General features: G+C 52.4%; 1 protein-coding gene across 5 annotated transcripts in view; it reads left to right on the forward strand.

Moving 5' to 3' along the window:
* Positions 1-27,765, forward strand: part of PDE4A (phosphodiesterase 4A) — a 54,333-nt gene that overhangs the window by 17,765 nt on the left and 8,803 nt on the right. For 4 of the 5 annotated variants that reach the window (XM_045381075.3, XM_045381074.3, XM_045381076.3 and 1 more), the window contains 9 exons: positions 12,962-13,153; positions 15,646-15,682; positions 15,898-15,968; positions 17,427-17,476; positions 17,653-17,765; positions 21,626-21,719; positions 24,864-25,087; positions 26,380-26,478; positions 26,575-26,739. In XM_045381075.3, coding sequence (XP_045237010.2) covers positions 12,962-13,153; positions 15,646-15,682; positions 15,898-15,968; positions 17,427-17,476; positions 17,653-17,765; positions 21,626-21,719; positions 24,864-25,087; positions 26,380-26,478; positions 26,575-26,739 — 1,045 coding nt within the window. Of the gene's footprint in view, positions 1-12,961; positions 13,154-15,645; positions 15,683-15,897; positions 15,969-17,426; positions 17,477-17,652; positions 17,766-19,731; positions 20,130-21,625; positions 21,720-24,863; positions 25,088-26,379; positions 26,479-26,574; positions 26,740-27,765 lie in introns of those variants that run through there. The other variant, XM_045381078.3, reaches the window with a different exon arrangement.

Below are 27,765 nucleotides of genomic sequence, written 5' to 3' on the forward strand. Positions count from 1 at the left end.
GGCCTGCCTGCTCTGTGAGCCCCGGGGGAAGACACTGGACGCAGATTTGTAGCTAAGCTGCCTGGGTTCAAATCCATGTTCTAGGCCGGGTGTGGTGGCTCATGCCTGTAATCCCAGCACTTTGGGAGGCTGAGGTGGGAGGATGGCTTGAGCCCAGGAGTTCGAGACCAGCCTGGGTAACATAGCAAAACCCTCATCTCTATAAAATAAATAAATATTAAAAGAAATCCATGCTCTGCTACTAATACCCATGGCATTCATCCTTTCTGTGCCTCAGTTTCGTTTCCTTTCCTTTCTTTCTTTCTTTCCTTCCTTCCTTCTTCCTTTCTTTTCTTTCTTTTCTTTCCTTTTCTTTTGACAGGGTCTCGCTCTGTCACCTAGACTGGAGTGCAGTGGAGCGGTCTTGGCCCACTGCAACCTCTGCCTCCCGGGTTCAAGCAATTCTTGAGCCTCAGCCTCCTGAGTAGCTGGGATTACAGGTGTACACCACCAGAGCCCAGCTAATTTTTTTGTATATTTAGTTGAGACAGGGTTTCTCTTTGGTGGACAGGCTGATCTCAAACTCCTGGCCCCAAGTGATCCATCCGCCTTGGCCTCCCAAAGTGCTGGGATTACAGGCATGAACCACCGTACCCGGCCTCAGTTTCTTTGTCTGGAAAATGGAGCATTAATGCATGTTACAGTATGCACAATGCCTAGAATGTGGCCTTCACATAGTTTGGGTTTTTTTTTCTTTCTTGAGATGAAGTCTCACTCTGTCGCCCAGGCTGGAGTGCAGTGGTGCGATCTCGGCTCACTGCAATCTCCACCTCCTGGGTTCAAGCAATTCTTCTGCCTCAGACTCCCAAGTAGCTGGGATTACAAGCGCCCCACCACCACGCCTGGCTAATTTTTGTATTTTTAGTAGAGATGGGGTTTCCCCATGTTGGCCAGGCTGGTCTCGAACTCCTGACCTCAAGTGATCTGCCTGCCTCGGCTTCCCAAAGTGCTGGGATTACAGGCATGAGCCACTGTGCCTGGCTTTTTTTTTTTGAGACAGCATCTCTATCACCCAGCCTGGGGAGCAGTGGTACCATCTCTGCTCACTGCAACCTCTGCTTCCCAGGCTCAAGCGATGCTCCAACAGGCGTGAGCCACTGCGCCTGGCCATAGTTCTTGTTATTGTAATCTTTACCTATGTATTCCTTTCCCCCGCCCCCATTCCCTAGCTTGTTTGTGTCCCATCAGTCCCTGCAGTAGTCATCCCCAAGGCCTAGACTCTCCCTGGGCTGCACAGCCCTCAACAAGCCCAATTTCATGCTCCCAAAAGCCCTCGTGGGAAGGCCTAAGGGCCACATGGAGGGGGAAACAGGTAGCAACTTCATTTGAAAGTGTCACCAAATGGTCAGCCTGAGGCCAGATGTGGTGGTCATGCCTATAATTCCAGCACTTTGAGAGGACGAGGCTTTGGGAGGCAGATTGCTTGAGTCTAGGAGTTCGAGACCAGCCTGGGCAACATGGTGAAACTCTGTTTCTGCTTTAAAAAAAAAAAAAAAAGCAAAAATTAACTGGGTGCGGTGGTGTGCGCCTGTGGTCCCAGCTACTTGGGATGCTGAGGGGGGAGGATCGCTTGAGCCCGGGAGGCCAAGGCTGCAGTGAGCCATGATGGCGCTACTGCACTGCAGTCTGGGTGACAGAGCAAGACCCTGTATCAACACACACACACACACACACACACACACACAATGATTAGCGTGCCTAAGAGGGAGTCTCGGGCAGGTCATTTCACCCCCAATGGAGGGTCTGGGCACGTGGCCGTGATGTAACGCTGGCAGCTGCCTCTGTGTCTGGGTTGCAGCCTTGGGTCCCCTGGTGATGTTGCTGGAGTGGCCTCTGGCCTAACTTTGGGCCACCCTGAGCAGTCAGTGGCAAGCCAGGTAGGGGTGACTCTCCATGGCTCAGGGGTCTGATTCTGGGGCATAGCTGGCCCTGACTCTCCCCTATCCCCACCAACTCCCAGTCAGCAATTCTATAGCCCTGTCCCCTCCCCTCTGTCCTCCCTCAACCCAGGGGACATTGGCTTTTGAAGCACAAACAGCAGGGCCCCAGGGAGCGTCCTTTTCCCATCCAGGCCTCTGGGCTCCTGCTGACGTGAGCTGAGTCCCTTGGGGCTGGTGGATGTGCCAGGATGCTAGCTGGGCACCCGCTTGGGAACACGGTCTCACCTTCCTAAACTGCAGCTTAAATTCCTAGGCCAGGGAGTTGGAGGTGGGGCATCGTCTGTGTGTAGAATTCTCTCCCCTTCTCTGGAGCTGAAAAAAAATCCATCCTGGGCCTTAGGAGACAGGACATGGTTCTTAGACAATGAAGCCACCAAACCCTTGTCTCCTTATGCCATGGGAATATTAACAGGACCTATATGTTGCTGGATACAGTGGCTCACGCCTATAATCCCAGCACTTTGGGAGGCCGAGGCAGGTGGATCACCTGAGGTCGGGAGTTCGAGACCAACCTGACCAACATGGAGAAACCCTGTCTCTACTAAAAATACAAAAGTAGCTGGGCATGATGATGCATGCCTGTAATCCCAGCTACTCAGGAGGCTGAGGCAGGAGAGTTGCTTGAACCTGGGAGGCGGAGGTTGCGGTGAGCCGAGATCACGCCATTGCACTCCAGCCTGGGCAACAAGAGCGAAACTGTCTCAAACAACAACAACAAACTAGGACCTATATGTTAATTTATAGAGTGAGTTGGAGCCTTCTATGGGTTAATGTATATAAAGCCCTTTTTTTTTTTTTTTCTTTCTTGTGATGGAGTCTCGCTCTGTTGCCCAGGCTGGAGTGCAGTGGCACGATCTCAGCTCACTGCAAGCTCCGCCTCCCGGGTTCACGCCATTCTCCTGCCTCAGCCTCCCAAGTAGCTGGGACTACAGGCGCCTGCCACCACACCCAGCTAATTTTTTGTATTTTTAGTAGAGACGGGGTTTCACTGTGTCAGCCAGGATGGTCTCGATCTCCTGACCTTGTGATCCGCCCGCCTCGGCCTCCCAAAGTGCTGGGATTACAGGTGTGAGCCACTGCACCCGGCCATAAAGCACTCTCGTAGTGTCAGGCACACAACAAGCATTCAATAAATATCTTGTTGTTATTACTCTATGCCTGAAAGGATCTAACCTGGCACCTAGGACACAGCAGATGCTCAATAAATGGACATTATCAGCCGGGCGTGGTGGCTCACACCTGTAATCCCAGCACTTTGGGAGGCTGAGGTGGGTAGATCACCTGAGTTCAGGAGTTCGAGACTAGCCTGGCCAACATGGTGAAACCCATCTCTACTAAAAATACAAAAATTAGCCAGGTGTAGTGGCACGCGCCTGTAATCCCAGCTACTAGAGAGACTGAGTCAGGAGAATCGCTTGAGCCCGGGCGGCAGAGGTTGCGGTGAGCTGAGATTGCATCACTGCACTCCAGCCTGGACGACAGAGCAAGACTCCATCTCAAAAATAAATAAATAAATAAATAGGCCGGGCGCGGTGGCTCAAGCCTGTAATCCCAGCACTTCGGCAGGCCGAGACGGGCGGATCATGAGATCAGGAGATTGAGACCATCCTGGCTAATACGGTGAAACCCCGTCTCTACTAAAAAATACAAAAAACTAGCCGGGCGAGGTGGCAGGCGCCTGTAGTCCCAGCTACTCGGGAGGCTGAGGCAGGAGAATGGCGTAAACCCGGGAGTCAGAGCTTGCAGTGAGCTGAGATCTGGCCACTGCACTCCAGCCTGGGCGACAGAGCGAGACTCTGTCTCAAAAAATAATAATAATAATAAAATAAATAAATAAATAAATAAATAAATAGCTAAATAAATAAATAGACATTATCATCAAAGGCCCAAACTGATGATCTATGATTATCTCACCTTAAGAGTGGGGTTTTTTTTGTTGTTATTGTTTTTGTTTTTTTGAGACAGTCTCTCGCTCTGTCGCCCAGGCTGGAGTGCAGTGGCTCGATCTTGGCTCACTGCAATCTCCGCCTCCTGGGTTCAAGCGATTCTCCTGCCTCAGCCTCCCGAGTAGCTGGAACCACAGGCTCCCACCACCACGCCCGGCTAATTTTTGTATTTTTAGTAGAGACGGGGTTTCACCATGTTGGTCAGGCTGGTCTTAAACTCCTGATCTCATGATCTGCCCACCTTGACCTCCCAAAGTGCTGGGATTACAGACATGAGCCACTGTGCCCGGCCTCTTTTTTTTTTTTTTTTTTTTTTGAGATAGGGTCTCACTGTATCGCCTAGGCTGGAGTGCAGTGGTACGATCACAGTTCACTGCAGCCTCAAAATTCTGGTCTCAAGCAATCATCTCGCATCAGCTTCTTGAGTAGCTAGGACTATAAGCATGCACCACCATGCTCAGCTAACTTCTTAATTTTTTGTAGAGATAGGGTCTTGCTATGTTGCCCAGGCTGGTCTCAAACTCCTGGCCTTAAGTGATCCTCCCACCTCAGCTTCTCAAAATGCTGGGATTTTAGGCATGAACCATCCTGCTTGGCCCATTTTATCCTTTTTGAGTGTATAGTTCAGTGGCATTAATTACATTCACATTGTTGTGCAACCATCACCACTATCTATCTCCAGGATTTTTTTTTTTTTTTTTTTGAAACAGGGTCTCACTCTGTCACCCAGACTGGAATACAGTGGCACCATCACTGCTCACTGCAGTCTCAAACTCCAGGGCTCAGGTGATCGTCCCACCTCAGCCTCCTGAGTAGCTGGGACCACAGGCACACACCATCATGCCTTGCTAATTTTTTTCATTTTTTGTAGAGATGGGTCCTTGCCACATTTCCCAGGCTGGTGTCGAACTCCTGGGCTCAAGCAATCCTCCCATGTGGGCCTCCCAAAGTGCTGGATTATAGGTGCAAGCCACCTCACCCAGCCTCAAGACTTTTTTTTTTTTCTTTCTTTCTTTCTTTTTTTGCGACTGAGTCTCGCTCCGTCACCCAGGCTGGAGTGCAGTGGCGCGATCTCGGTTCACTGCAACCTCTGTCTCCCAGGTTCAAGCAATTCTCCTGCTTCAACCTCCTGAGTAGCTGGGACTACAGGTGCCTGCCACCATGCCCAGCTGATTTTTGTATTTTTAGTAGAGATGGGGTTTCACCATGTTGGCCCGGCTGGTCTTGAACTCCAGACCTCAGGTAACCCGCCCGCCTCGGCCTCCCAAAGTGCTGGGATTACACCTGTTTTTGATTGGGGTTACAGTGGTTCTCTCAACAGCAGGTAGGAATGGATTGTGAGTGGGGAGGAATCAGAGCAGCAGAGAGACCTGATCAGAAGGGATAGTGCAGCAGGTGAGAGAGGAGGTGATGTGACCTCAGGGATGCGAAGAGTCCAGGCCTTCAACAAGGTCTCTCTCTGGAACTCAAATCTGAGGCCCAGGAGGCAGGTCAGAGGCTGAGAGACGGGGTGGATGGAGGTAGGAGTGCTCCCTGGCTCCACAGCCCCTTCTCTTGGAGTGAAGAGACCAGCTGTCTGGAGGGGAGAGCAACTGGGAAACAGGACATGGGTAAAGGCCAGTTACAAGTGGCATCCTGGAGAGAAGGTGGCTCAGGACACAGCTGTCCCCAAAATACCCTCCTTGGCATTGCATGCAGGGGATGGAGGAACCCCAAGACCTTCAAAAGTAAAAGTCCCTTCAGGAACCATCCTAATAGGCGTGACATGGTATCTCCTTTTTTTCTTTTTTGAGATGGAGTCTTGCTCTGTCGCCCAGGCTGGAATGCAGTGGCGCAATCTCGGTTCACTGCAGCCTCCGTCACCTGGGTTCAAGCAATTCTCCTTCCTCAGCCTCCCGAGTACCTGGGATTACAGGCACCCACCACCATACCCAGCTAATTTTTGTATTTCTAGTAAAGACAGGGTTTCGGCATGTTGGCCAGGCTGGTCTCGATCTCCTGACCTCGAGTGATCCACCCACCTTGCCTCCCAAAGTGCTGGGATTACAGGCATGAGCCACCTCGCCAGGCTCATATCTCTTTCTTTTGATTTGCATTTCCCTGATGAGTGATGTTAAGGATTTTTTTTTTCATGTGCTTATTGACTGTTTGAATATCTTTTCTGCAGAAATGCCTATCAAGTCCTTTGTCTATTAAGCCCAATTATTTATTATTTATTATTTTGAGACAGGGTCTCACTCTGTTGCCCAGTCTGGTGTGCAGTGGCACGATATCAGCTCACTGCAGTCTCTGCCTCCTGGGTTTAAGTGATTCTCCCACCTCAGCTTCCTAGTAGGTGGGATTACAGGTGAGAGCCGCCACGCCCGGCTAATTATTTTATTTAATTAATTAATTTATTTATTTTTTTGAGACAGAGTTTTGCTCTGTCGCCCAGGCTGGAGTGCAGTGGCATTATCTCAGCTCACTGCAAGCTCTGCCTCCCGGGTTCATACCATTCTCCTGCCTCAGCCTCCTGAGTAGCTGGGACTACAGGCGCCCGCCACCATGCCTGGCTAATTTTTGAATGTTTAGTAGAGACAGGGTTTCACCATGTTAGCCAGGTTGGTCTCGAACTCCTGACCTCAGGTGATCCACCCGCCTCGGCCTCCCAAAGTGCTGGGATTGCAGGCATGAGCCACCGCGCCCGGCCTTGAGTTAATTTCTGTATGTGGTCCAACTCTTCAGTTTTCTCAGCACCATCATTTTCAAAAGAGTTCTTTCCCCATTGCATAGTCTCTGGGGTTAGACTGGTAGGTAGATTTCAGGCTATGCTCTGACTGGGTGCAAGTGGAGAGGCAGAGAGGATAGGAGCCCCCTGCTTCCCCTTTATAGGTCAGCCTATGGAGAGTCACCATAAGACTTTACTGGAATGGTCTCTCTACTAAGAAATAAGTTTGAAATCTCCTAGGCCTGCCGGGTGCCTAGAATCCCAGCACTTTGGGAGGCTGAGGTGGGCAGATCGCTTGAGGCCAGGAGTTTGAAACCAGCCTGGCCAACACGGTGAAATGCTGACTCTACTAAAAATACAAAAATTAGCCAGACGTGCTGGTGCATACCTGTAATCCCAGCTACCCGGGAGGCTGAGGCAGGAGAATCGCTTGAACCCAGAAGGCAGAGAGGTTGCAGTGAACTGAGATCGTGCCACTGCACTCCAGATTGGGCGACAGAGTGAAATCCTGTCTCAAAAACAACACAAAGCAAAACAAAAATGTATAAGAAGACACGCTTTGAGTTAGGCATAGTGTCTCATGTCTGTAATCCCAGCACTGTGGGAGGCCAAAGCGGGAGGATCTCTTGAGCCCAGGGGTTACAAACTATCCTGGGCAACATATTACTATTACTATTATTACATATTACCTTATTACTATAATTACTAATTACATATTACCTTATTACTGTTACTACATATTATCATATTACTATTATTACGTATTAGAAGTTACTAATATACATAATAGTAATATTACATATTACTATTATTACATATTACTAATATATGTAGTATTAGTAATATTACATACTATTATTACATATTACCTATTACTACAAAAAATTCAAAAATTATCTGGGTGTGGGTGGCACATGCCTATAGTCCCAGCTACTCTGGAGGCTGAGGTCGGGGGATTGCTAGAGCCCAGGAGGTTGCAGTGAGCTATGATGGTGCCACTGCACTCCATCCTGGGCAACAGAGTGAGACGCCATCACTAAATGATAAGCTGCAAACTTGGAGAAAAATACATGATAAGGGATTTGTATCCAGAATATACAATGGGCCAGCTGCGGTGGCTCACTCCTGTAATCCCAGTGCTTTGGGAAGCCGAGGCAGGTGGATAATTTGAGGCCAGGAGCTCAGGACCAGCCTGGCCAACATGGTGAAAGCCTGTCTCTACTAAACATACAAAAATTAGTTGGGCCTAGTGGCGTGTGCCTGTAATTGCAGCTACTTGGGGAGACTGAGGCAGGAGAGCCGCTTGAACCCAGGAACCAGAGGTTGCAGTGAGCCAAGATCACGCCACTGCACTCCAGCCTGGGCGACAGAGGGAGACTCTCTGTTAAAACACAAATAAATAAAATAAATAAAAAACAGAATATATAGTGAATCCTTAAAACTCAATAATCAGGAGACAAACAACTGGAAAGGGAAGGTTTCTGTCCTCTCTACAGCTGGGTTCTTGTCATTGTATTTCCATTCCAGCCACACCAGCAAAAAAGTCATATCCTGCCTCAGGGCCTTTGCACTTGCAGTTCCCTCTGCCTGGTTTGATTTTTCCTACTTCCTACCTCCTGACTCGTGGCTGGCTCCTTCTCATCCTTCAGGCCTTTCCGAGATGTCACTTCTTCAGGGAGGCCCGTCCCAACCCCAGCATGGTGCAATCTAGTTCACGTAGCCATTATTCATATGTTCAATGATTCACTCGATGAACTTTTTTTTTTTTTTTTGAGATGGAGTCTCGCTCTGTCTCCCAGGCTGGAGTGCAGTGGTACCATCTTGAGTGCTAATTTTTTGTATTTTTAGTAGAGACGGGGTCTCACCGTGTTAGCCAGGATGGTCTTGATCTCCTAACCTCCTAATCCGCCTGCTTCGGCCTCCCAAAGTGTTGGGATTGGATTATAGGCGTGAGCCACTGCACCCGGCTAATTTATGTATTTTTTATTTTTATTTTATTTTATTTTATTTATTTATTTATTTTTTTTTGAGACGGAGTCTCACTCTGTCGCCCAGGCTGGAGTGCAGTGGTCAGATCTCTGCTCACTGCAAGCTCCGCCTCCCGGGTTCGCGCAATTCTCCTGCCTCAGCCTCCTGAGCAGCTGGGACTACAGGCGCCCACCACCTCGCCCGGCTTATTTTTTTGTATTTTTAGTAGAGACGGGGTTTCACTGTGTTAGCCAGGATGGTCTCGATCTCCTGACCTCGTGATCCGCCCGTCTCGGCCTCCCAAAGTGCTGGGATTACAGGCTTGAGCCACCGCGCCCGGCCTCTTTATTTTATTTTTTATTTATTTTATTTTTTTTTGAGACAGAGTCTCGCTCTGTCACCCAGGCTGGAGTGCAGTGGCCGGATCTCAGCTCACTGCAAGCTCCGCCTCCCGGGTTTACACCATTCTCCTGCCTCAGCCTCCCGAGTAGCTGGGACTACAGATGCCCGCCACCCTGCCCGGCTAATTTTTTGTATTTTTTAGTAGAGACGGAGTTTCACCATGTTAGCCAGGATGGTCTCTCCTGACCTCGTGATCCGCCCGTCTTGGCCTCCCAAAGTGCTGGGATTACAGGCTTGAGCCACTGCGCCCGGCCTTTTTATTTTTATTTTTTCTGAGACGGAGTCCCTCTCTGTTGCCCAGGCTGGAGTGCAGTGGTGCAATCTCGGCTGACTGTATCCTCTGCCTCCCAGGTTCATGCAATTCTCCTGCCTCAGCCTCCCCAGTAGCTGGGACTACAGGTGTGCTTCACCACGCCCAGCTAATTTTTTGTAGTTTTAGTAGAGACAAGGTTTCACCAAGTTGACCAGGCTGGTCTTGAACTCCTGACCTCAGGTGATCCACCCACCTCAGCCTCCCAAAGTGTTGGGATTACAGGCGTGAGCCACCATGCCCAGCTCAATAAACATTTACTAGGCATTTACAGTGTGCCAGGCCATCTCCTCAGCCCTGGAGACAGAGCGAACAAAGTAGACAAAAATCCCTGCTCTAGCCAGGCATGGTGGCTCATGCCTGTGTTCCCAGCACTTTGGGAGACCAAGATAGGAGGATCCCTCAAGCCCAGGAGTTCGAGTCCAGTTTGGGCAACATAGTGAGACCCCCCCGCCAAGTCTCTACAAAAAAATTAGCCGTGAGCTGGGCGCAGTGGCTCATACCTGTAATTGTAGCACTTTGGGAGGCCAAGGTGAGCGCATTGCTTGAACCCAGGTGTTCCAGACCAACCTGGACAACATGGCGAGAGCCCCATCTCTACAAAAAATAACAAAATTTATCTGGGGGTGGTGGCATGTACCTGTAGACCCAGCTGCTTGGGACGCTGAGGTGGGAGGATCTCTTAAGCCAGGGAGGTGGAGGTTGCATTGAGCTGAGATTGTGCCATTGCACTCCAGCCTGGGCAACAGAATGAGACCCTGTCTCATCAAAAAAAAAAAAAAAAAAAAAAATTAGCTGAGCTTTCTGGTATACACCTGTAGTCCCAGCTACTTGGGAGACTGAGGTGGAGGATAGCTTGAGCCCAGGAGATTGAGGCTGCAGTGAGCTGTGAGTGCCCTACAGGACTCCGGCCTGGGCGATAGAGCAAGACTTTGTCTCAGGAAAACACCAGGCTAGGTGCGGTGGCTCATGCTTGTGTTCCCAGCACTTTGGGAGGCCGAGGTGGGTGGATTACTTGAGGTCTGGAGTTCGAGACCAGCCTGGTGAACATGGTAAAATCCTGTCTCTACTAAAAATACAAAAATTAGCCAGGTGTGGTGGCAGGTGCCTGTAATCCCAGCTACTTGGGAGGCTGAGGCAGGAGAATTGCTTGAACCCAAGAGGTGGAGGATGCAATGAGCCAAGATCCCACCACCGCACTCCAATCTGGGTGACAGAGCAAGACTGTCTCAAAAAAAAAAAAAAAAAAAAAAAGATGAATTAAATATGTTTATGTCAAGTAAGCAGCGTGATTTTACTTTGTGTGTGTGTTTTAAGGAAGAGAAATGGAAAGTATTGGGCCAGGCGCGGTGGCTGACGCCTGTAATCACAGCATTTTGTGAGGCCGAGGCGGGCGGATCATCTGAGGCTGGGAGTTCGAGACCAGCCTGACCAACATGGAGAAACCCCATCTCTACTGAAAACACAAAATAGGCTGGGCGCCGTGGATCACTCCTGTAATCCCAGCACTTTGGGAGGCCAAGGCGGGTGGATCACCTGAGGTCGGGAGTTCAAAACGAGCCTGACCAACACGGTGAAACCCCGTCTCTACTAAAAATACAAAATTAGCCAGGTGTGGTGGTGCATGCCTGTAATCCCAGCTACTAGGGAGGCTGAGGCAGGAGAATCGCTTGAACCCAGGAGGCGGAGGTTGCGGTGAGCCGAGATTGCACCATTGCACTCCACCCTGGGCAACAAGAGTGAAACTCTGTCTCGAAAAAAGAAAAAATATGTTATGTTTAAAATTTTAGCTGGGTTGGTCAGGGGAGGCGTCTCTGTGGCGGTGACATTTGAGCAGAGGCCTGAAGGTGGGAAGGAGGAGCCACTGCAAATCTGGGCTGGAGAAACAGCCTGTGCAAAGCCCTGAGGCAGGACTGTGTCTGAGTTTTTTGTGTTTTTTTTTTTTTTTTGAGATGGAGTCTTGCTCTGTTGCCCAGGCTGGAATGCAGTGGCGATATCTCGGCCCTGACTGCAACCTCCACCTCCTGGGCTCAAGCGATTCTCCTACCTCAGCCTCCCAAGTAGCTGGGATTACAGGCACCCACCACCACACCTGGCTAATTTTTGTATTTTCATTAGAGATGGGGTTTTGCCATGTTAGCCAGGCTGGTCAAGAACTCCTGACCTCTAGTGATCCGCCCACCTCGGCCTCCCAAAGTGCTGGGATTACAGGCGTGAGCCACCTCGCCTGGCCTGTGTGAGATTTTTAGGGAATAGTGAGGAGGACATTGTGGCTGGAGCAGAATTAGTGAGGGGGGAAGGGGAAGTCATGGGATAGGACCTGTGAGCTGCAGTGAGGACTTTGGATTTTGCCCAGAGTAAGGTGGGATCCATAGAAGGTTCTGAGCAGAGGTAGGACTTAACCTCATTCAGGTGTTTCCAAGCTCCCCCTGGCAGCCATTGAAGAAAGATTAGGGGTTGAAAACTGGATGGGGGTACCAGGGCAGAGGTGAATGCAACCAGTCCTGCTAGGGATGAGGGGAGCTGGCCAAGGAGTGGGTGAGAAGTAGACAGATTCTGGACAGATTCTGGCAGCAAGGCTGATTTGAGGTGCAAAGGAAAGAGTGAATGATCCCATAAATTTTGACCTTGGGGTGTCCCCACCACAGTGGGGACGGGTGCCAGCGCGCAACAAGTTTCATCTTTGCCATTCTGTGTCTCCCATCTCTTTTAGGGTATCAGTCTTTCTTCTTCTTTTTTTTTTTTTTTTTGAGACGGGAGTCTCGCTCTGTCGCCCAGGCTGGAATGCAGTGGCGCAATCTCGGCTCACTGCAAGCTCTGCCTCTGAGTTCACGCCATTCTCCTGCCTCAGCGTCCCGAGTAGCTGAGGCATCTGTCTTTCTTTAACATCCTCCACTTGGTTGGGCGCAATGACCCAGGCCTGTAATCCCAGCACTTTGGGAGGCCAAGGAGGGAGGATCACATGAGGCCAGGAGTTTGAGACCAGCCTGGCCGACATGGTGGAACTCCATCTCTACTAAAAAGACAAAAATTAGCCAGGCGTGGTGGTGCGTGTCTGTAATCCCAGCTACTCAGGAGGCTGAGGCACAAGAACCACTTGAATTCAGGAGGTGGAGGTTGCAGTGAGCCAAGATCGTGCCACTGCACTACTCCAGCCTGGGCCACAGAGCGAGACCATGTCTCAAAAAAAAAAAAAAAAAAAATTCTCCACCTGAATCTTTGCCAGGAATTCCCTTGGTCTCCTCATTCCCTCCCACCCCTTTTTTCCTTTGAGATGGTGTCTTGCTCTGTCACCCAGGCTGGAGTGCAGTGGCGTGATCTTGGCTCACTGCAACCTCCACTTCCTAGGTTCAAGCGATTCTCATGCCTCAGCCTCCCGAGTAACTGGGATTACAGACACCTGCCAACATGCCTGGCTAATTTTTGTATTTTCAGTGGAGACAGGGTTTCATCATGTTGGCTAGTCTGGTCTTGAACTCGCGACCTCAAGTGATCTGCCCCCGGCCTTGGCCTCCCAAAGTGCTGGGATTACAGGCGTTACAGGCGTGAGGCGTGAGGCATGAGCCACCACGGCTGGCCTCCTCATTCCTCTTACCCTCCGTCACAGCGTTTCAGCTTCCTGACCCCTCTTCTCACCTATCCCCTGCAGCTTCGAGGCAGAGAATGGGCCGACACCACCTCCTGGCCGCAGCCCCCTGGACTCGCAGGCGAGCCCAGGACTCGTGCTACATGCCGGGGCGGCCACCAGCCAGCGCCGGGAGTCCTTCTTGTACCGCTCGGACAGCGACTATGACATGTCACCCAAGACCATGTCCCGGAACTCATCGGTCACCAGCGAGGCGTGAGCATCCCCCTGCCCACTTGCCAGTTCCCCCAGGCCTGGTCCTGCTGGAAGCTGCCCTTCCCAGCAAGGAGTGGGGGGGCACCCACCCCTATCCTGCTCAACACCCCTAACCTGTCCTCCCCAGTGAAGGGTAAGCAGCCCCCTGCCTCTCCTATAAAGGACTCAGTTCCTCTTTTTTTTTTTTTTTTTGACAGAGTCTCGCTCTGTTGTCCAGGCTGGAGTGCAGAGGTGCGATCTCAGCTCACTGCAACCTCCGCCTCCCGGGTTCAAGTGATTATCCTGCCTCAGCCTCCCCAGTAGCTGGGATTACAGGCACCCGCAATCATGCCTGGCTAATTTTGTATTTTTAGTAGAGATAGCGTTTCACTATGTTGGCCAGGCTGGTCTCAAACTCCTGACCTCAGGTGATTCGCCTGCTTTGGCCTCCCAGAGTGCTGGGATTACAGGCGTGAGCCACCGCGCCCGGCCTCAGTTCCTTTTTTTTTTTTTTTTTTTTTTTTTTTGAGACGGAGTCTCGCTCTGTCGCCCAGGCTGGAGTGCAGTGGCGCGATCTCGGCTCACTGCAAGCTCCGCCTCCCGGGTTCACGCCATTCTCCTGCCTCAGCCTCCCGAGTAGCTGGGACTACAGGCGCCCACAACCGCGCCCGGCTAATTTTTTGTATTTTTAGTAGAGACGTGGTTTCACCGTGGTCTCGATCTCCTGACCTTGTGATCCGCCCGCCTCGGCCTCCCAAAGTGCTGGGATTACAGGCGTGAGCCACCGCGCCCGGCCCTCAGTTCCTTTTTTAAAAAATATATTGGCCGGGCGCGGTGGCTCAAGCCTGTAATCCCAGCACTTTGGGAGGCCGAGACGGGCGGATCACAAGGTCAGGAGATCGAGACCATCCTGGCTAACACGGTGAAACCCCGTCTCTACTAAAAAATACAAAAAACTAGCCGGGCGAGGTGGCGGGCGCCTGTAGTCCCAGCTACTCGGGAGGCTGAGGCAGGAGAATGGCGGGAACCCGGGAGGCGGAGCTTGCAGTGAGCTGAGATCCGGCCACAGCACTCTAGCCTGGGTGACAGAGCAAGACTCCGTCTCAAAAAAAAAAAAAAAAAAATATATATATATATATATATATATTAAAATAGTGATCGGGTCTCACTATGTTGCCTAGACTGGTCTCAAACTCCTGGGCTCAAGTGATCCTCCCACCTCAGCCTCCCAAAGTGCTGGGATTGCAGGCATGAGCCACCCCGCCTGCCCTCAGGCAGGCGTTATAAAATAACATTTTATAGTGTGTCCAGCCAGAAAGGTGTGAGTGTCCACCCACTGCGTCCTCCCACAGTGTGTGCATCTCACCTGACCCACCCCCCGCCCTTCCCCTAGGTTTTCCTGAGCTAACCCCTCTTATCGTGACACTTGTTGAGGTGTGAGCTCCCCTTGAACCTGCTCTGCCTCTTCCTCTCTCACTGGGTTCCTCCAGGCCTTGCCCCCAGCCATTGCTGTGCACACCTAAGCCCCCTTGGCCCCCTTCCTGTTCACTGCTCCCTCATCAAGCCCCGCAACATATTCACCTCAGGTCAGGCTTGGAAGCTCACACTCATAATCCTAGCACGTTTGGAGGCTGAGGCAGAAGGATTGCTTGAGTTCAGGAGTCTGAGACCAGTCTGGCCAACATAGCAAGACTTCATCTCTTTTTTTGTTTTTGAGATGAAATCTCACTCTATCACCAGGCTGGAGTACAGTGGCACAATCTTGGCTCACTGCAACCTCTGCCTCCTGGGTTCAAGCGATTCTCCTGCCTCAGCCTCCCAAGTAGCTGAGACTATAGGCATGCATCACGATGCCCAGCTAATTTTTATATTTTTAGTAGAGACAGGGTTTTACCATGTTGGCCAGGATAAGATGTCATCTCTTTAAAATAAAAAATAAATTAAAAGGTCAGGCACGGTGGCTCATGCCTGTAATCCCAGCACTTTGGGAGGCCAAAGTGGGCAGATGGTTCCAGGCCAGGAGTTTGAGACCATACTGGCCAGCATGGTGAAACCCCGTCTCTACTAAAAATACAAAAATTAGTGAGGCAAAATGGCACATGCCTGTGATCCCAGCTTCTTGGGAGGCTGAGACAGGAGAATCGCTTGAACCTGGGAGGCGGAGGTTGCAATGAGCTGAGATCACGCCACCACACTCCAGCCTGGGTGACAGAGTGAGACTCTGTCTAAAAAAAAAAAAAAAAAAATCCCAACCATAGTCACCTCTCCCCTCTTCCCTTTTCCACTTTGTCTCTTCTCCCCCAACCTACCTGAGCCACCCTCCTTGACTGCCATTTCTTCCACCATCAGCTCTGGACACATGTCCACCCTTATGCAGGACAAGTGTTCTTTCCCTAGGTCCCACAGAGTCCCCTCCCTCCCGCTCAGCCTCCCTGGGTCCAGCCTCACAGGGCATCTACCCCAGAGAGTTGATACTCTGCGGACCCCTGACCTGCCTCTGTCCTCAATCACAGGCACGCTGAAGACCTCATCGTAACACCGTTTGCTCAGGTGAGACCTCTTCCCAAATGGTTAAGGAAAGAAGGAGATCCAACGCTCCGCCACACTTGGGGACAGGGCCCAGCCCCACCGCCCCTCTGGGGAGACCCCCTCCCAAATGGTTAAGGAGAGAAGCGGCTCCAATGCTCTGCCACACTTGGGGACAGGGCCCAGCCCCGCTGCCTCTCTGGGGGGACCCCAGTCCTCACTGTCGCTCCCCATCCCAGGTGCTGGCCAGCCTCCGGAGCGTCCGTAGCAACTTCTCACTCCTGACCAATGTGCCCGTTCCCACTAACAAGTAAGTGAAGGCTGGGCTGCAACAGCTGTGATCATAAGGTGAAGCATACCCAGGTTCTGCTCTCAGTGCTGCTGTGTGACTGCGGGTAGGCAGGTGACCTCTCTGAACCTCTGTTTGGACAACAGCTCCCAGAGAGCCAGAGAGCCATTGCAGCTCAGGCACCTAAGACACAAAGGTGTTTCTGTTGTTGTTTTTTGTTTGTTTGTTTGTTTTGAGATCAAGTCTCACTCTGTCACCCAGGCTGGAGTGCAGTGGCGTGATCTCGGCTCACTGCAACCTCTGCCTCCCGGGTTCAAGTGATTCTCCTGCCTCAGCCTGCCGGGTAGCTGGGATTACAGGCATGCGCCACCACACTGGGCTAATTTTTGTATTTTTAGTAGACATGGGGTTTTACCACGTTGGCCAGGCTGGTCTCAAACTCCTGGCCTCAGGTGATCCACCTGCCTCAGCCTCCCAAAGTGCTAGGATTACAGGTGTGAGCCACCGCGCCCAGCCCAGAGGTTTTTATAAATAAAGATTTAGGGGTCTGGATGCATGGTGGTGAGGCCACAGCCACAGTCCCCAGGCCCACCCTGGGCCTTGACACCAAGTTGCTGGGCAAATGGCATTCCGTGGTGCTTCTGTTGCCCCTCTGTAAAGTGATGATCACAGCCAAGCGTGCTGGCTCATGCCCATAATCCCAGCACTTTGGGAGGTCAAGGCAGGAGGATCACTTGAATTCAGGAGTTCGAGACCAGCCTGGGGGAAACAAAATAAGACCCTGTTTCTACAAACAAACAAACAAACAAAAAATTAGCCCAGCATGGTGGCATGTGCCTGTGGTTCCCACCTACACAGGAGGCTAAGGCAGGAGGATCATTTTGAGCCCAGGAGATTGAGGCTGCAGTGAGCCGTATTCCCACTACTGTACTCCTGCCTCAGTGACCGAACAAGACCCTGGTTCAAAAAATAAATAGATAAATAGAGTGGGGATTGCAATGCCTCCTTTAGATAACTGCTGTGAGAAGAGATGACGTCTAGAAAGTGCTAGAATATTACCCTGCACGTAGTAAGGGCAGAATACATAGGAGTGGATCTTCATTGTTTTAGGGCAAGAGATGTGGCTGAGAGCTGCCAGTCCTTCTAGGCGTGGGAGATAGAGACATCCTTAGGGGCTTGGAGGATCTGTGGGGAGTTAGTCAAGAGAGCAGAGATCTTGGGAACCCAGGACCTGATCTTAAAGCAGATCAGCCACGTGGTCTTGAAGAAGCTGTTTCACCTCCTTGAGCCTCAGTTTCCACATCTATACAATGGATTTTTCTGGGGCTCATTGAGGCTGCAGGCAGAGTACATGGCAGCGTCCCTAGGACACGGCGAGCATTCAGACAAATGAAAATTGGCACTGTTCATGGAAAGCGGGAGGCAGGGACCTGGTGGGGGGACCCAGGCTGATGTTGCAGCCCCATTTTTTTTTTGCAGGCGGTCCCCGCTGGGCGGCCCCACCCCTGTCTGCAAGGCCACGCTGTCAGGTAGCTAAGCCCAGAGGGGTGGGAAGGGGCCCCTCTTGCTGCCCCAGTGGGGGTCCCTCAGCCCCTTCCCCACCCAGCAGTCCATTCACCTGGTGAACCCCTTCACCGCGGGCTGGGGCCTCTGGGCTTCTGCCTACAGACCTTCTCACTCACTACCCTGGCTGCCCCTTCCTTAGAAGAAACGTGTCAGCAGTTGGCCCGGGAGACGCTGGAAGAGCTGGACTGGTGTCTGGAGCAGCTGGAGACCATGCAAACTTACCGCTCTGTCAGCGAGATGGCCTCGCACAAGGTGTGCAGGTGGTGGGCAGAACCCCTGGGCGGGGCTGGTGGGGGCGGGGCCAGTGGATAGAGCCAACCACTGGATGCGAGCAGTGGGCGCGGCCTGCGGATGGAGCCAGCCACTAGGTTGTGCCTGTGGGAGGAGATAGCTACTGGGTGTGGCTGATTAGGGCAGAGCCAATCCCTGGGCGGGGTCTGGTGGAGATGGGCCCTATGGGTGGAGCCAACCACTAGGTTGGGCTTGTAGGCGAGGCCTACTATTGGGCGTGGCTCATGAGGGTGGGGCCAATCTCTGGGTAGGGCCTATGGTATGGGGTCAGTCCCTGGGTGGGGCCAATCCCTGGACGGCAGCTTCAAGGCTTGAAGCTCCTGTAGATTCTGACTTTCCCCAGGGCTGGAAGAGCCTGATGTGTGTTGTGGGGTGGGGTGTGTCCGTCTGGTTGTGCATATATCAATAGGTGACCGTTTCCGTTGGGGGGCTTTATGCTTTTATGGTCTGCAGAGGTGTATCTGTGGCTGTAGGTCTGTGTAGCTGCTGGTCTATTGGCTACGCATTTGCAGTGCTCGTGTGTTGGCAATAGATTCTGAAGAGTGGCACGCCAGTGTGTACCTGTGGAGGGTGTATAGGTGTGCACGGGTGATTATGCAGAGCTATAGGTGTGTGGGGCTCTGCCAGAGGGGTGCGCATGTCTGCAGGAGACAGTTGGACCAGATGGGAAACTGAATGTGTGGCTCTATGTGTTTGTGAATGTGTGTGTGTTTGCAGGGCTGCAGGGGTGACTGCAAGGCTCCCATGTACAGTTGTGCAGACCGTGCACTGCACAACTCCAACGGACACCATTCAGGAAGCGGGCAGTATGTGTGAATGATGCTTCCTGGAGTTGGAGAGAGTGGTAGCAGCCCTTGTGGGCGGGTGTCTATCAAGAAATGATCTGTAGGTGTGAGTGTCTTTGTTGGGGAGTGCTTACAGCAGTGGGTGGAGGCTTGTATGGGAACATACCAGTCCGAGGGCGATTGTGTCCCTGAGGGTGGATCAAGCATCTGAAATGTAGCTGTGTCTCTGGATATGGGTCTGAGGGTGTTTCTGCAATGGTGTGCGTGTGTGTGTGTGTGTATTTCTGCATCTGTGAGTGTATTTCCTTATGGATTTGTTGGGGTATGTTTGTGTCCAAGGACAGTGGATATTTGCAATGGTTGGAAAGTGTGTCTGTGGGTGTGTTTAGTGTATGTCTGTAAGTGTGGCTGGCTGGGGAGGCCAAGGCAGGCGGATCACCTGAGGTTGGGAGTTAGAGACATGGAGAAACCCCATCTCTTCTAAAAATACAGAATTAGCCGGGTGTGGTGGATGGTGCCTGTAATCCCAGCTACTGGGGAGGCTGAGACAGGAGAATCGCTTGAACCCAGAAGGCGGAGGTTGCAGTGAGCCAAGATCGTGCCATTGCACTCCAGCCTGGGCAACAAGAGTGAAACTCCATCTCAAAAAAAAAAAAAAAAATTGTGACTGGCATCTCGGTGTCTGTCCCTAGGTGTGGGTCTGGATGTAGGTCTGGATGTGGGTCTGTGCCCTTGGATGGGGTGTGTCTGAAGGCATTTGCTATATGCTTAGCTGTGCACCTGTATATGTGTTGGATATCAGAGTTGTGACTGTCTCCGGGTTTGTGTGTGTGTGTGTGTGTGTGCTATAAGTGTACAACAGAAAGCATTTGGGTATCTGTGTGTATTCAAGTGTCAAGTGCCTGGATGTGTGTGGGTGTCCCTGGAAGGTGTGTCTCAGGGTGTTTGTACGTTTGTGAATGTAAAGTGGGTGTGTGTTTCTATCTCTGGGTGTGTCCATGGAGGGGACGGGTCCTGATGTGGACAGCCCACCTAGGTTCTGGCTGAGGCCCATGGTCTCTGATGCCCCTTTAACGCCCCCCCACCCCCAGCACCACCTGACATCCCATGCAGCCTGCCAGTGCTGCAGTGAGCACACACGCACACACACGGGTGCACACACAGAGCTCCGCAGCCTTCTCCTGGGACCCTTGCCCTGCCCCCCTCCCATGGGCACGGACCCCCCACCGCCTCCACCCACCACCACGGGGGGGCCCATTGGGGCCCAGGGCTAGCAGACCATGTAACCAGCGCTGCCGCCGGGAGCGCGGAGGGGAAGGGAGCCCCCAGCCCTGCTGGGCCGGCCCAGGCCCCTCCGCGGCTCCCCCTTCCACTACCCACCTGCCCGGCACCCCCTCCCCGGTGGTTATTAACCCCGGGACTCCCCAAGCCCAGCCTCCGTGTGCAGCAGCCCCAGGCGGGCTAAGTCTCCAAGATGCCCTTGGTGGATTTCTTCTGCGAGACCTGCTCCAAGCCGTGGCTGGTGGGCTGGTGGGACCAGGTAGGAGAGTGCAGGGTAGTGGGTGGGCAGGCATCCCGGCGAGCTGGGCCCCTGGTGTGGGCTTGTGTGTGAAGCTGTGCACGTGTGTGGCCTGGAGATGAAGCCTTGTGACTGTCTCTGTGTGTGGCCCAGGGCTGGGCGTGGATGGCGGGCAGCTGGGGGTGTGTGACTCTCCCTGGGGGTGGACTGCAGGTCCCTCACTGGGTGTGACTGTGTCAGTGCCTGGATGTGTGTGTGTGTCTGCGATGGTGTGTGTCTGCCTGAGTGTAGGCTTGTTTGCCTGGGTCACAGTGTGGCCCTGTCTAAGATCATCTAGCTCTGACTGTGGTGTTGTGTGTTGGGCTGTGTGTCTGAGCCCAGAGCTGCCTGATATTTTGGGGACATGTGACCCCAAATGTCAGTGACTGTCTTATTTTGCATGCCCTTTGATCTGTGTGTCTGGGTTGTGTGACGCTGTGTAGGACCGAGAGCCTGTGATTGTGTGTGTGGTTGTGTGATATTTTGTGGGTCCATCTTGTGTGGATGTGTGTGTCTCTGTACCCAGGGTCTCTGGGTGGCACTGGGAGGAGGGAGCTCCCTGTCCCAGCATGGGCCATGCAGGCTCACCCCTCCTGCCAAGTGTCCCTCCTGCTTCCCTGGACAGAGTCTGCTCCTGTTTTTGGGGTGCTGTGGCAGAGCTTGGGGGTGGGGAGCCAATGCCCTTTCTCTTCTGTGTACAATGTCACAGCAGAGGCCTGTGCAGAGTGGCATGGGGGGACCAGGAGGGGCCTCCAAGCCCGATTTTGGGTATACTCTGTTCATCCGTGCATCTATCCACCTCTCTGGGGTTGGGGGAGAGGGGGCTAGGATGGGAACCCCCCTCCCCCTCCCCTGGGTGATCAAACTGGGATTTCCTCAGCTCACCATTCTCCCCAGCCCCGGCCAAACCTTTTTGTCCCCCAGAGCTTGGTTATCACGTTCCCTTTTTCCAAACTGAGCTGGGGGCCAGGAGCCAGGACTCCCAGGATTGGGGTCCATGGCTGGGAAGACTTGGGTCGGGGGCAGCTCTGGGAAGGCAAGGGTTAAGGGGCCTCCGGCTTGCCCCCCTTTTCCCCAGCTCAGCAGCTGGTTGGAGGGGGAGTTGCTAAGGAGACTCCCATCGCCATGGCGACGGGATTCTCCTGCTTCCCCATTGGTTCCCTGTTAGGCAGGAGCCCCTCCCTTCCACAGGTGCCCCTGTGGCTCCTCCTTGGGGGAAATGGGGAGGGGAGCCCCTCTTTCCTCAGGCAGGGAGGGTTATGCTGATCATGATTCCCCAAACCTGGGGACCTCCATCCAGAGCTGGGAGGAGAGGAAGGGCTGACCCCACCCCCCAGCAGTCTTATAGGGCCTCTGTTGGCTGAGCAGAAAAATAGGAGGGACTCATGGGGTCTTTAGGCGTTCTTGGGAAGGACTGACACCCTCCCCACCACTGTGCTTCCCCCATCATTTCTTCCTTGTTGACTTCTTTACCTTAGTTCAAGAGGATGTTGAATCGTGAACTCACACACCTGTCAGAAATGAGCAGGTCGGGAAACCAGGTCTCAGAGTACATTTCCACAACATTCCTGGGTGAGTGAGGGGAAGCACATGGGATTGGAGGGGGGACACTTGGGGTAGAGAGGGGTCTGCCTCTGACCCTGGGTCCTGTTGGTCACATTTTCTTACGGACTCGGACTCTCAACTCCCCAAAGGTCAAAGTCACCCTATCCAACAGCCCTCACATTGCTGATGCCTTCAAACTCTGTGAGACCCCCAGCTTCTATAGAACCCAATATTTGAAATCATCCGTGAGCTGGAAACCCTTCTAAACTTTAAAAAGCCTCCAAGCGCCAGGCACGGTGGCTCAAGCCTGTTATCCTAACACTTTGGGAGGCTGAGGTGGGCGGATCACTTGACATCAGCAGTTTGAGACCCACCTGGCCAACATGGTGAAACCCCATCTCTACTAAAATACAAAAAATTAGCCAGGCATGGTGGTGGGTGCCTGTAATCCCAGCAACTCAGGAGGCTCAGGCAGGAGAATCACTGGAACCCAGCGGGTGGAGGTTGCAGTGAGCCGAGATCACTCCATTGCACTCCAGCCTAGGCAACAAGAGTGAAATTCTGCCTCAAAAAAAAAAAAAAAAAAAAAAAAAAAATTTAGCTGGGCGTGGTGGTGTGTGCCTGTAATCTCAGCTACTTGGGAGGCTGAGGCAAGAGAATCACTTGAACCCAGGAGGCAGAGGTTGCAGTGAGCCGAGATCACGCCACTGCTGCACTCCAGCCTGGGTGACAGAGTGAGACTCTGTCTCAAAAAATAAACCAAAAAAAGCCTCCTAGCTGGAAAGCCTCCCAAACTGAGTAGAACCCCAAATTCAATAGAATTTCCAAACTTGGATTGACTCCCTTCCAAACTCAAGAGAGATGCCCAAACTCAGTAGAGTTCTCAAACTTAAGGGAAGTTCTGTGCTTCCGAGTCCACAAAAGGCCCCCAAACTTTAGCAAACCTCCAAACTGAAAAACCCCCCAAATTCAATAGGATCTCCAAACTTGGTATGACCCCCCCAATTCAGTAGACTCCCAAAATTTTAGAACCCTAATCTCTAGAAGATTATCAAGCTTAAGAACCTGTAAGAGGCAGGAAGAGGCAGCTCATGCCTGTAATCCCAGGACTTTGGGAGGCTGAGGCAAGAGGATAGCTTGAACTCAGGAGTTCAAGACCAGCCTGGGCAACATAGTGAGAACCTGTCTCTGCAAAAAAATTAAAAACTAGGCCGGGCACAGTGGCTCACACCTGTAATCCCAGCACTTTGGAAGGCCAAGGTGGGCAGATCATGAGGTCAGAAGTTCAAGAACAGCCTGACCAACATGGTAAAACACTGTCTCTACTAAAAATACAAAAATTAGCTGGGAGTGTTGGCGCATGCCTGTAATCTCAGCTACTCAGGAGGCTGAAGCAGGAGAATTGCTTGAACCTGGGAGGTGGAGGCTGCAGTGAGCTGAGATTGCATCACTGCACTCCAGCCTGGGTGACAGAGTGAGACTACATCTAAAATAATAGTAATAATAATAATAAAAAAATAAAAAATTAGTCGGACATAGTGGTATGTGCCTGTGGTCCCAGCTACTTGGGAGGCTGAGGCAGGAGGATCACTGGAGCCCAGGAGTTCGAGGCTGCAGTGAGACATGATTGCGCCACTGCACTCCAGCCTGAACTACAGAGCTGAGATCCTGTCTCGAAAAAATAAACACCTGTAAGATTCCTAATTCAGGGCCGGGCGCGGTGGCTCAAGCCTGTAATCCCAGCACTTTGGGAGGCCGAGACGGGTGGATCACGAGGTCAGGAGATCGAGACCATCCTGGCTAACACAATGAAACCCCGTCTCTACTAAAAATACAAAAAAATTAGCCGGGCGAGGTGGCGGGCGCCTGTAGTCCCAGCTACTCGGGAGGCTGAGGCAGGAGAATGGCGTAAACCCGGGAGGCGGAGTTTGCAGTGAGCCGAGATAGTGCCACTGCACTCCAGCCTGGGCGACAGAGCGAGACTCCGTCTCAAAAAAAAAAAAAAAAAAAAGATTCCTAATTCAGTGGAACCCCAAATGCACCAGAATACCCCAGATTCACTGGAACCCTTAAGTTCATGGGTTCCTCAAAATGCTCAAGCTAAAGATGTCCCCCAAAACTCAAGATAATTTAATCCTGGCAGTTTATCACCACACCCCAAAGGCCCCCAAATTCAGGAACCACCCAGACAAGCTCAAGAAAAGTGTTGGGGCTGGGCGTGGTGGCTCATGCCTATAATCCCAACATGTTGGGAGGCCAAGGCAGGCGGATCACTTGAGGTCAGGAGTTGAAGACCAGCCTGGCCACAATGATGAAACCGCATCTCTACTAAAAATATAAAAATTAGCCAGGCATGGTAGCGGGCACCTGTCATCCCAGCTACTCGGGAAGCTGAGGCAGGAGAATTGCTTGAACCTGGGAGGTGGAGGCTGCAGTGAGCCAGAGATTGTGCCACTGCACTCCAGCCTGGGCAACAGAGGTAGACTCTGTCTCAAGAAAAAAAGTGTTCAGAGTTTCCAGTGCTCCCATCAGTGATGGTGGGGTGTGTCTCTGAGTTCTGAGGATCCACCCAATGGGAGCATAGCATGCAAATGACCCGTATTAGGCCCTGTCATTGACTAGCTAGCTCCAGGTCACAATGGGTGACCTTGGGGAAGCTCTGGGAGCCCCTGAAAGCTCAGGAAAAGGGCTCCTGGGGCTGTCCCCTAGGCAGGCTGGTGCCAAGGTGGGTGGGGGGGGCAGGGACATGGAGCCAGAGACCACCCTTCCCTCTCTCTTCCCAGCGATGCCACCCCCCGCACCAGCACTCTTAACCCCCATGCTAGGGTCTTCCCCACCCAAAAAGGTTCCCTGGGTTGTCGGGGTAGGCAGCGGCTCTCCCTGGCGTCCCCACCTCACTTCCTGACTTCCCATGCCACTCTCCATCCCAATCTGATGATCAGACTGGGGCCATCCCAGAGCCCTGGGCCCCTACTCCAGCCCACCACCTCCCAGAAGATTTCCCACATCCCCTCTGGTTTCCTGACTCTGAGTAGCCAACGGCATCACAACTGGAAGGGTTCTGCCCTTTCGGGTGAGCCTTCCCCGTACGTGGTAGAGGGCTGAAGGATAAGGGAGCCACCAGGGGTGGAGGGGGTGTTCACATTTGTTCCCGCTTCCCATCTTCTGCAGACAAACAGAATGAAGTGGAGATCCCGTCACCCACGATGAAGGAACGAGAAAAACAGCAAGCGCTGCGACCAAGACCGTCCCAGCCGCCCCCGCCCCCTGTACCACACTTACAGCCCATGTCCCAAATCACAGGGGTGAAAAAGTTGATGCATAGTAACAGCCTGAACAACTCTAACATTCCCCGATTTGGGGTGAAGACCGATCAAGAAGAGCTCCTGGCCCAAGTGGGTGGGGGCTCAGTAGGGGCAGGGCTGGAGGGGGTGGTCTCCTGGGACCCCGAGAAAGACTGGGCGTTGGGTTATGTCTTAGGCCAGGTTTCCTAGAAGCAGAGCCTAAGGTGAGGGTTTGAGCCCATCTTGAGGCAAGCATGCTGGCGCTTTGTACCTCTGTATCATTCATTGCCTGGGGGCCGTCCCCAGGGGTGGACGTATCACCTCTTCCACGTAGCTCCTGTTGGGACTAGTCAAAGTGGGCAGCTGTGAGTCTTAGCAGGCAACACTCCCAGCTGCAGGGGGATTGGCGTACAGACCAGTAACACTGATCCAGACTGCGCCCCCATAGTGTCCCCAACGGTCCAGACCCGGGTTTCACTCCTAGCCCTTCCAGGAGACAGTGGCAGTGGAAGTGATCCATCTTTGGTGGCTCACTCAGCCGAGGCTCATTGTAACCCTCTTTGAGCCACCTCCTCTAGTGAATCTTCCGTTCAGTCACCTGGCGTTTAGTTATTTATTTATATTTATTTATTTATTTTGAGATGGAGGCTTGCTGTGTCGCCCAGGCTGGAGTACAGTAGCATGATCTCGGCTCACGGCAACCTCCACCTCCCTGTGTTCAAGCGATTCTCCTGCCTCACCCTCCTGAGTAGCTGGGACTAAAGGCATGTGCCACCACACCTGGCTAATTTTTGTATTTTTAGTAGAAATGGGGTTTCACCATGTTGACCAGGCTGGTCTCAAACTCCTGGCCTCAAGTGATCCACCTGCCTTAGCCTCACAAAGCGCTAGGATTACAAGCGTGAGCCACTGCACCCGGCCAACTGGTGTTTATTAAGCAGCTACTATGTGCTGGCTGTTTTCTGGATTCTGGAGAGGCATAGAAAATAAGCCCTTCTTCCTTTCTCCTCTGGGGCTGGTGAACAGCTTAGCTAAGAGGCTGAGCTGTGCTGGGGGCCTGTCGTGCTGGGTTCCCACCCTAGCTTTGCCACTTATGAGCTGCATGATCTTGGAAAAGTCACATTGCTTCTCTGAGTCTTGGTGCCTTCACCTGCCAAATGAGATCAAGTACTTAGAGCAATACTTGGCAGATCATAAGTGCTCAAAAGACAGTGGCTGTGATTGCTTTCGTTATTTTGCAGCCCAGTAGGACGAGGGCAGTACATTCTGTGCTGTTGAACCTGTCACCCACTGGGTGAGCAATAATGGTGCTTCCTTCAGACCAAGGCTTCAAACTCCTAGGAAATATTCTCCAGGGCCCTGAGTTTTACAGGCTACTGACCTCTGGCCTCCGTCTCCACCAGGAACTGGAGAACCTGAACAAGTGGGGCCTGAACATCTTTTGCGTGTCAGATTACGCCGGAGGCCGCTCGCTCACCTGCATCATGTACATGATATTCCAGGTGATGGGGACAGCTGGGAGTGGGCCCGGGTGAGGGGCTCAGAGTGGCACGCTGGGGGCCAGCAGAGGTCACCACCCTGCCCCTGCCTGCTCTCAGGAGCGGGACCTGCTGAAGAAATTCCGCATCCCTGTGGACACGATGGTGACATACATGCTGACGCTGGAGGATCACTACCACGCTGACGTAGCCTACCATAACAGCCTGCACGCTGCCGACGTACTGCAGTCCACCCACGTACTGCTGGCCACGCCTGCGCTAGATGTGAGTGACTGCCCTGTCTCCCCGTCCCCGTCTGTCTTTGTGACTGCCTCTTCAGGCTCCTGTGTGTCTCTCTGACCCTGGTACTCTGACCTCCATCTCTTTTTGACCCTGCTTCTCTCTTTTTTTTTTTTTTTTTTTTTTTTTTTTTTTTTGAGACAGAGTCTCGCTCTGCTGCCCAGGCTAGAGTGCAGTGGCACGATCCCAGCTCACTGCAACCTCTGTCTCCCGGGTTCAAGCGATTCTCCTCCCTCGGCCTCCTGTGTAGCTGGGATTACAGGCACCCACCACCATGCCTGGCTAAGTTTTTAAAAATATTTTTAGTGGAGACAGGGTTTCGCCAAGTTGGACAGACTGGTCTCAAACTCCTGACCTGCCTTGGCCTCCCAAAGTGCTGGGAGTACAGGCGTGAGCCACTGTGCCTGGCCAAAAATCTTATTTATTAAAAAAAAAAAAAAAAGTTTTAGGCCAGGTACGGTGGCTCACACCTGCAATCCCAGCACTTTGGGAGGCCAAGATGGGTGGATCACCTGAGGTCAGGAGTTCGAGACCCGCCTGACCAACATGGTGAAACCCCGTCTCTACTAAAAATACAAAAATTAGCCGGACGCGGTAGGGCACGCCTGTAATCCCAGCTACTCCAGAGGCTGAGGCAGGAAATTGCTGGAACCCAGTAGGTGCAGGTTGCAGTGAGCCAAGATCGCGCCACTGCACTCCAGCCTGGGCAACAAAGCGAGACTCCATCTCAAAAAAAAAAAAAAAAATTGGGGAGGTCAGGCAAGGTGACTCACACCTGTAATCCCTGCACTTTGGGAGGCCAATGCAGGTGAATCACCTGAGGTCAGAAATGGCCAACGTGGTGAAACCCTGTCTCTACAAGAAATATTTTAAAAATTAGCCAGGCGTGGTGGTGGGCGCCTGTAATCCCAGCTACTTGGGAGGCTGAAACAGGAGAGTCGCTTGAACCCAGGATGGGGAAATTGCAGTGAGCCAAGATCGTGCCACTGCATTCCAACCTGGGCGACAAGA

Source organism: Macaca fascicularis, chromosome 19, assembly GCF_037993035.2.
Source record: "Macaca fascicularis isolate 582-1 chromosome 19, T2T-MFA8v1.1".
Taxonomy (NCBI): domain Eukaryota; kingdom Metazoa; phylum Chordata; class Mammalia; order Primates; family Cercopithecidae; genus Macaca; species Macaca fascicularis.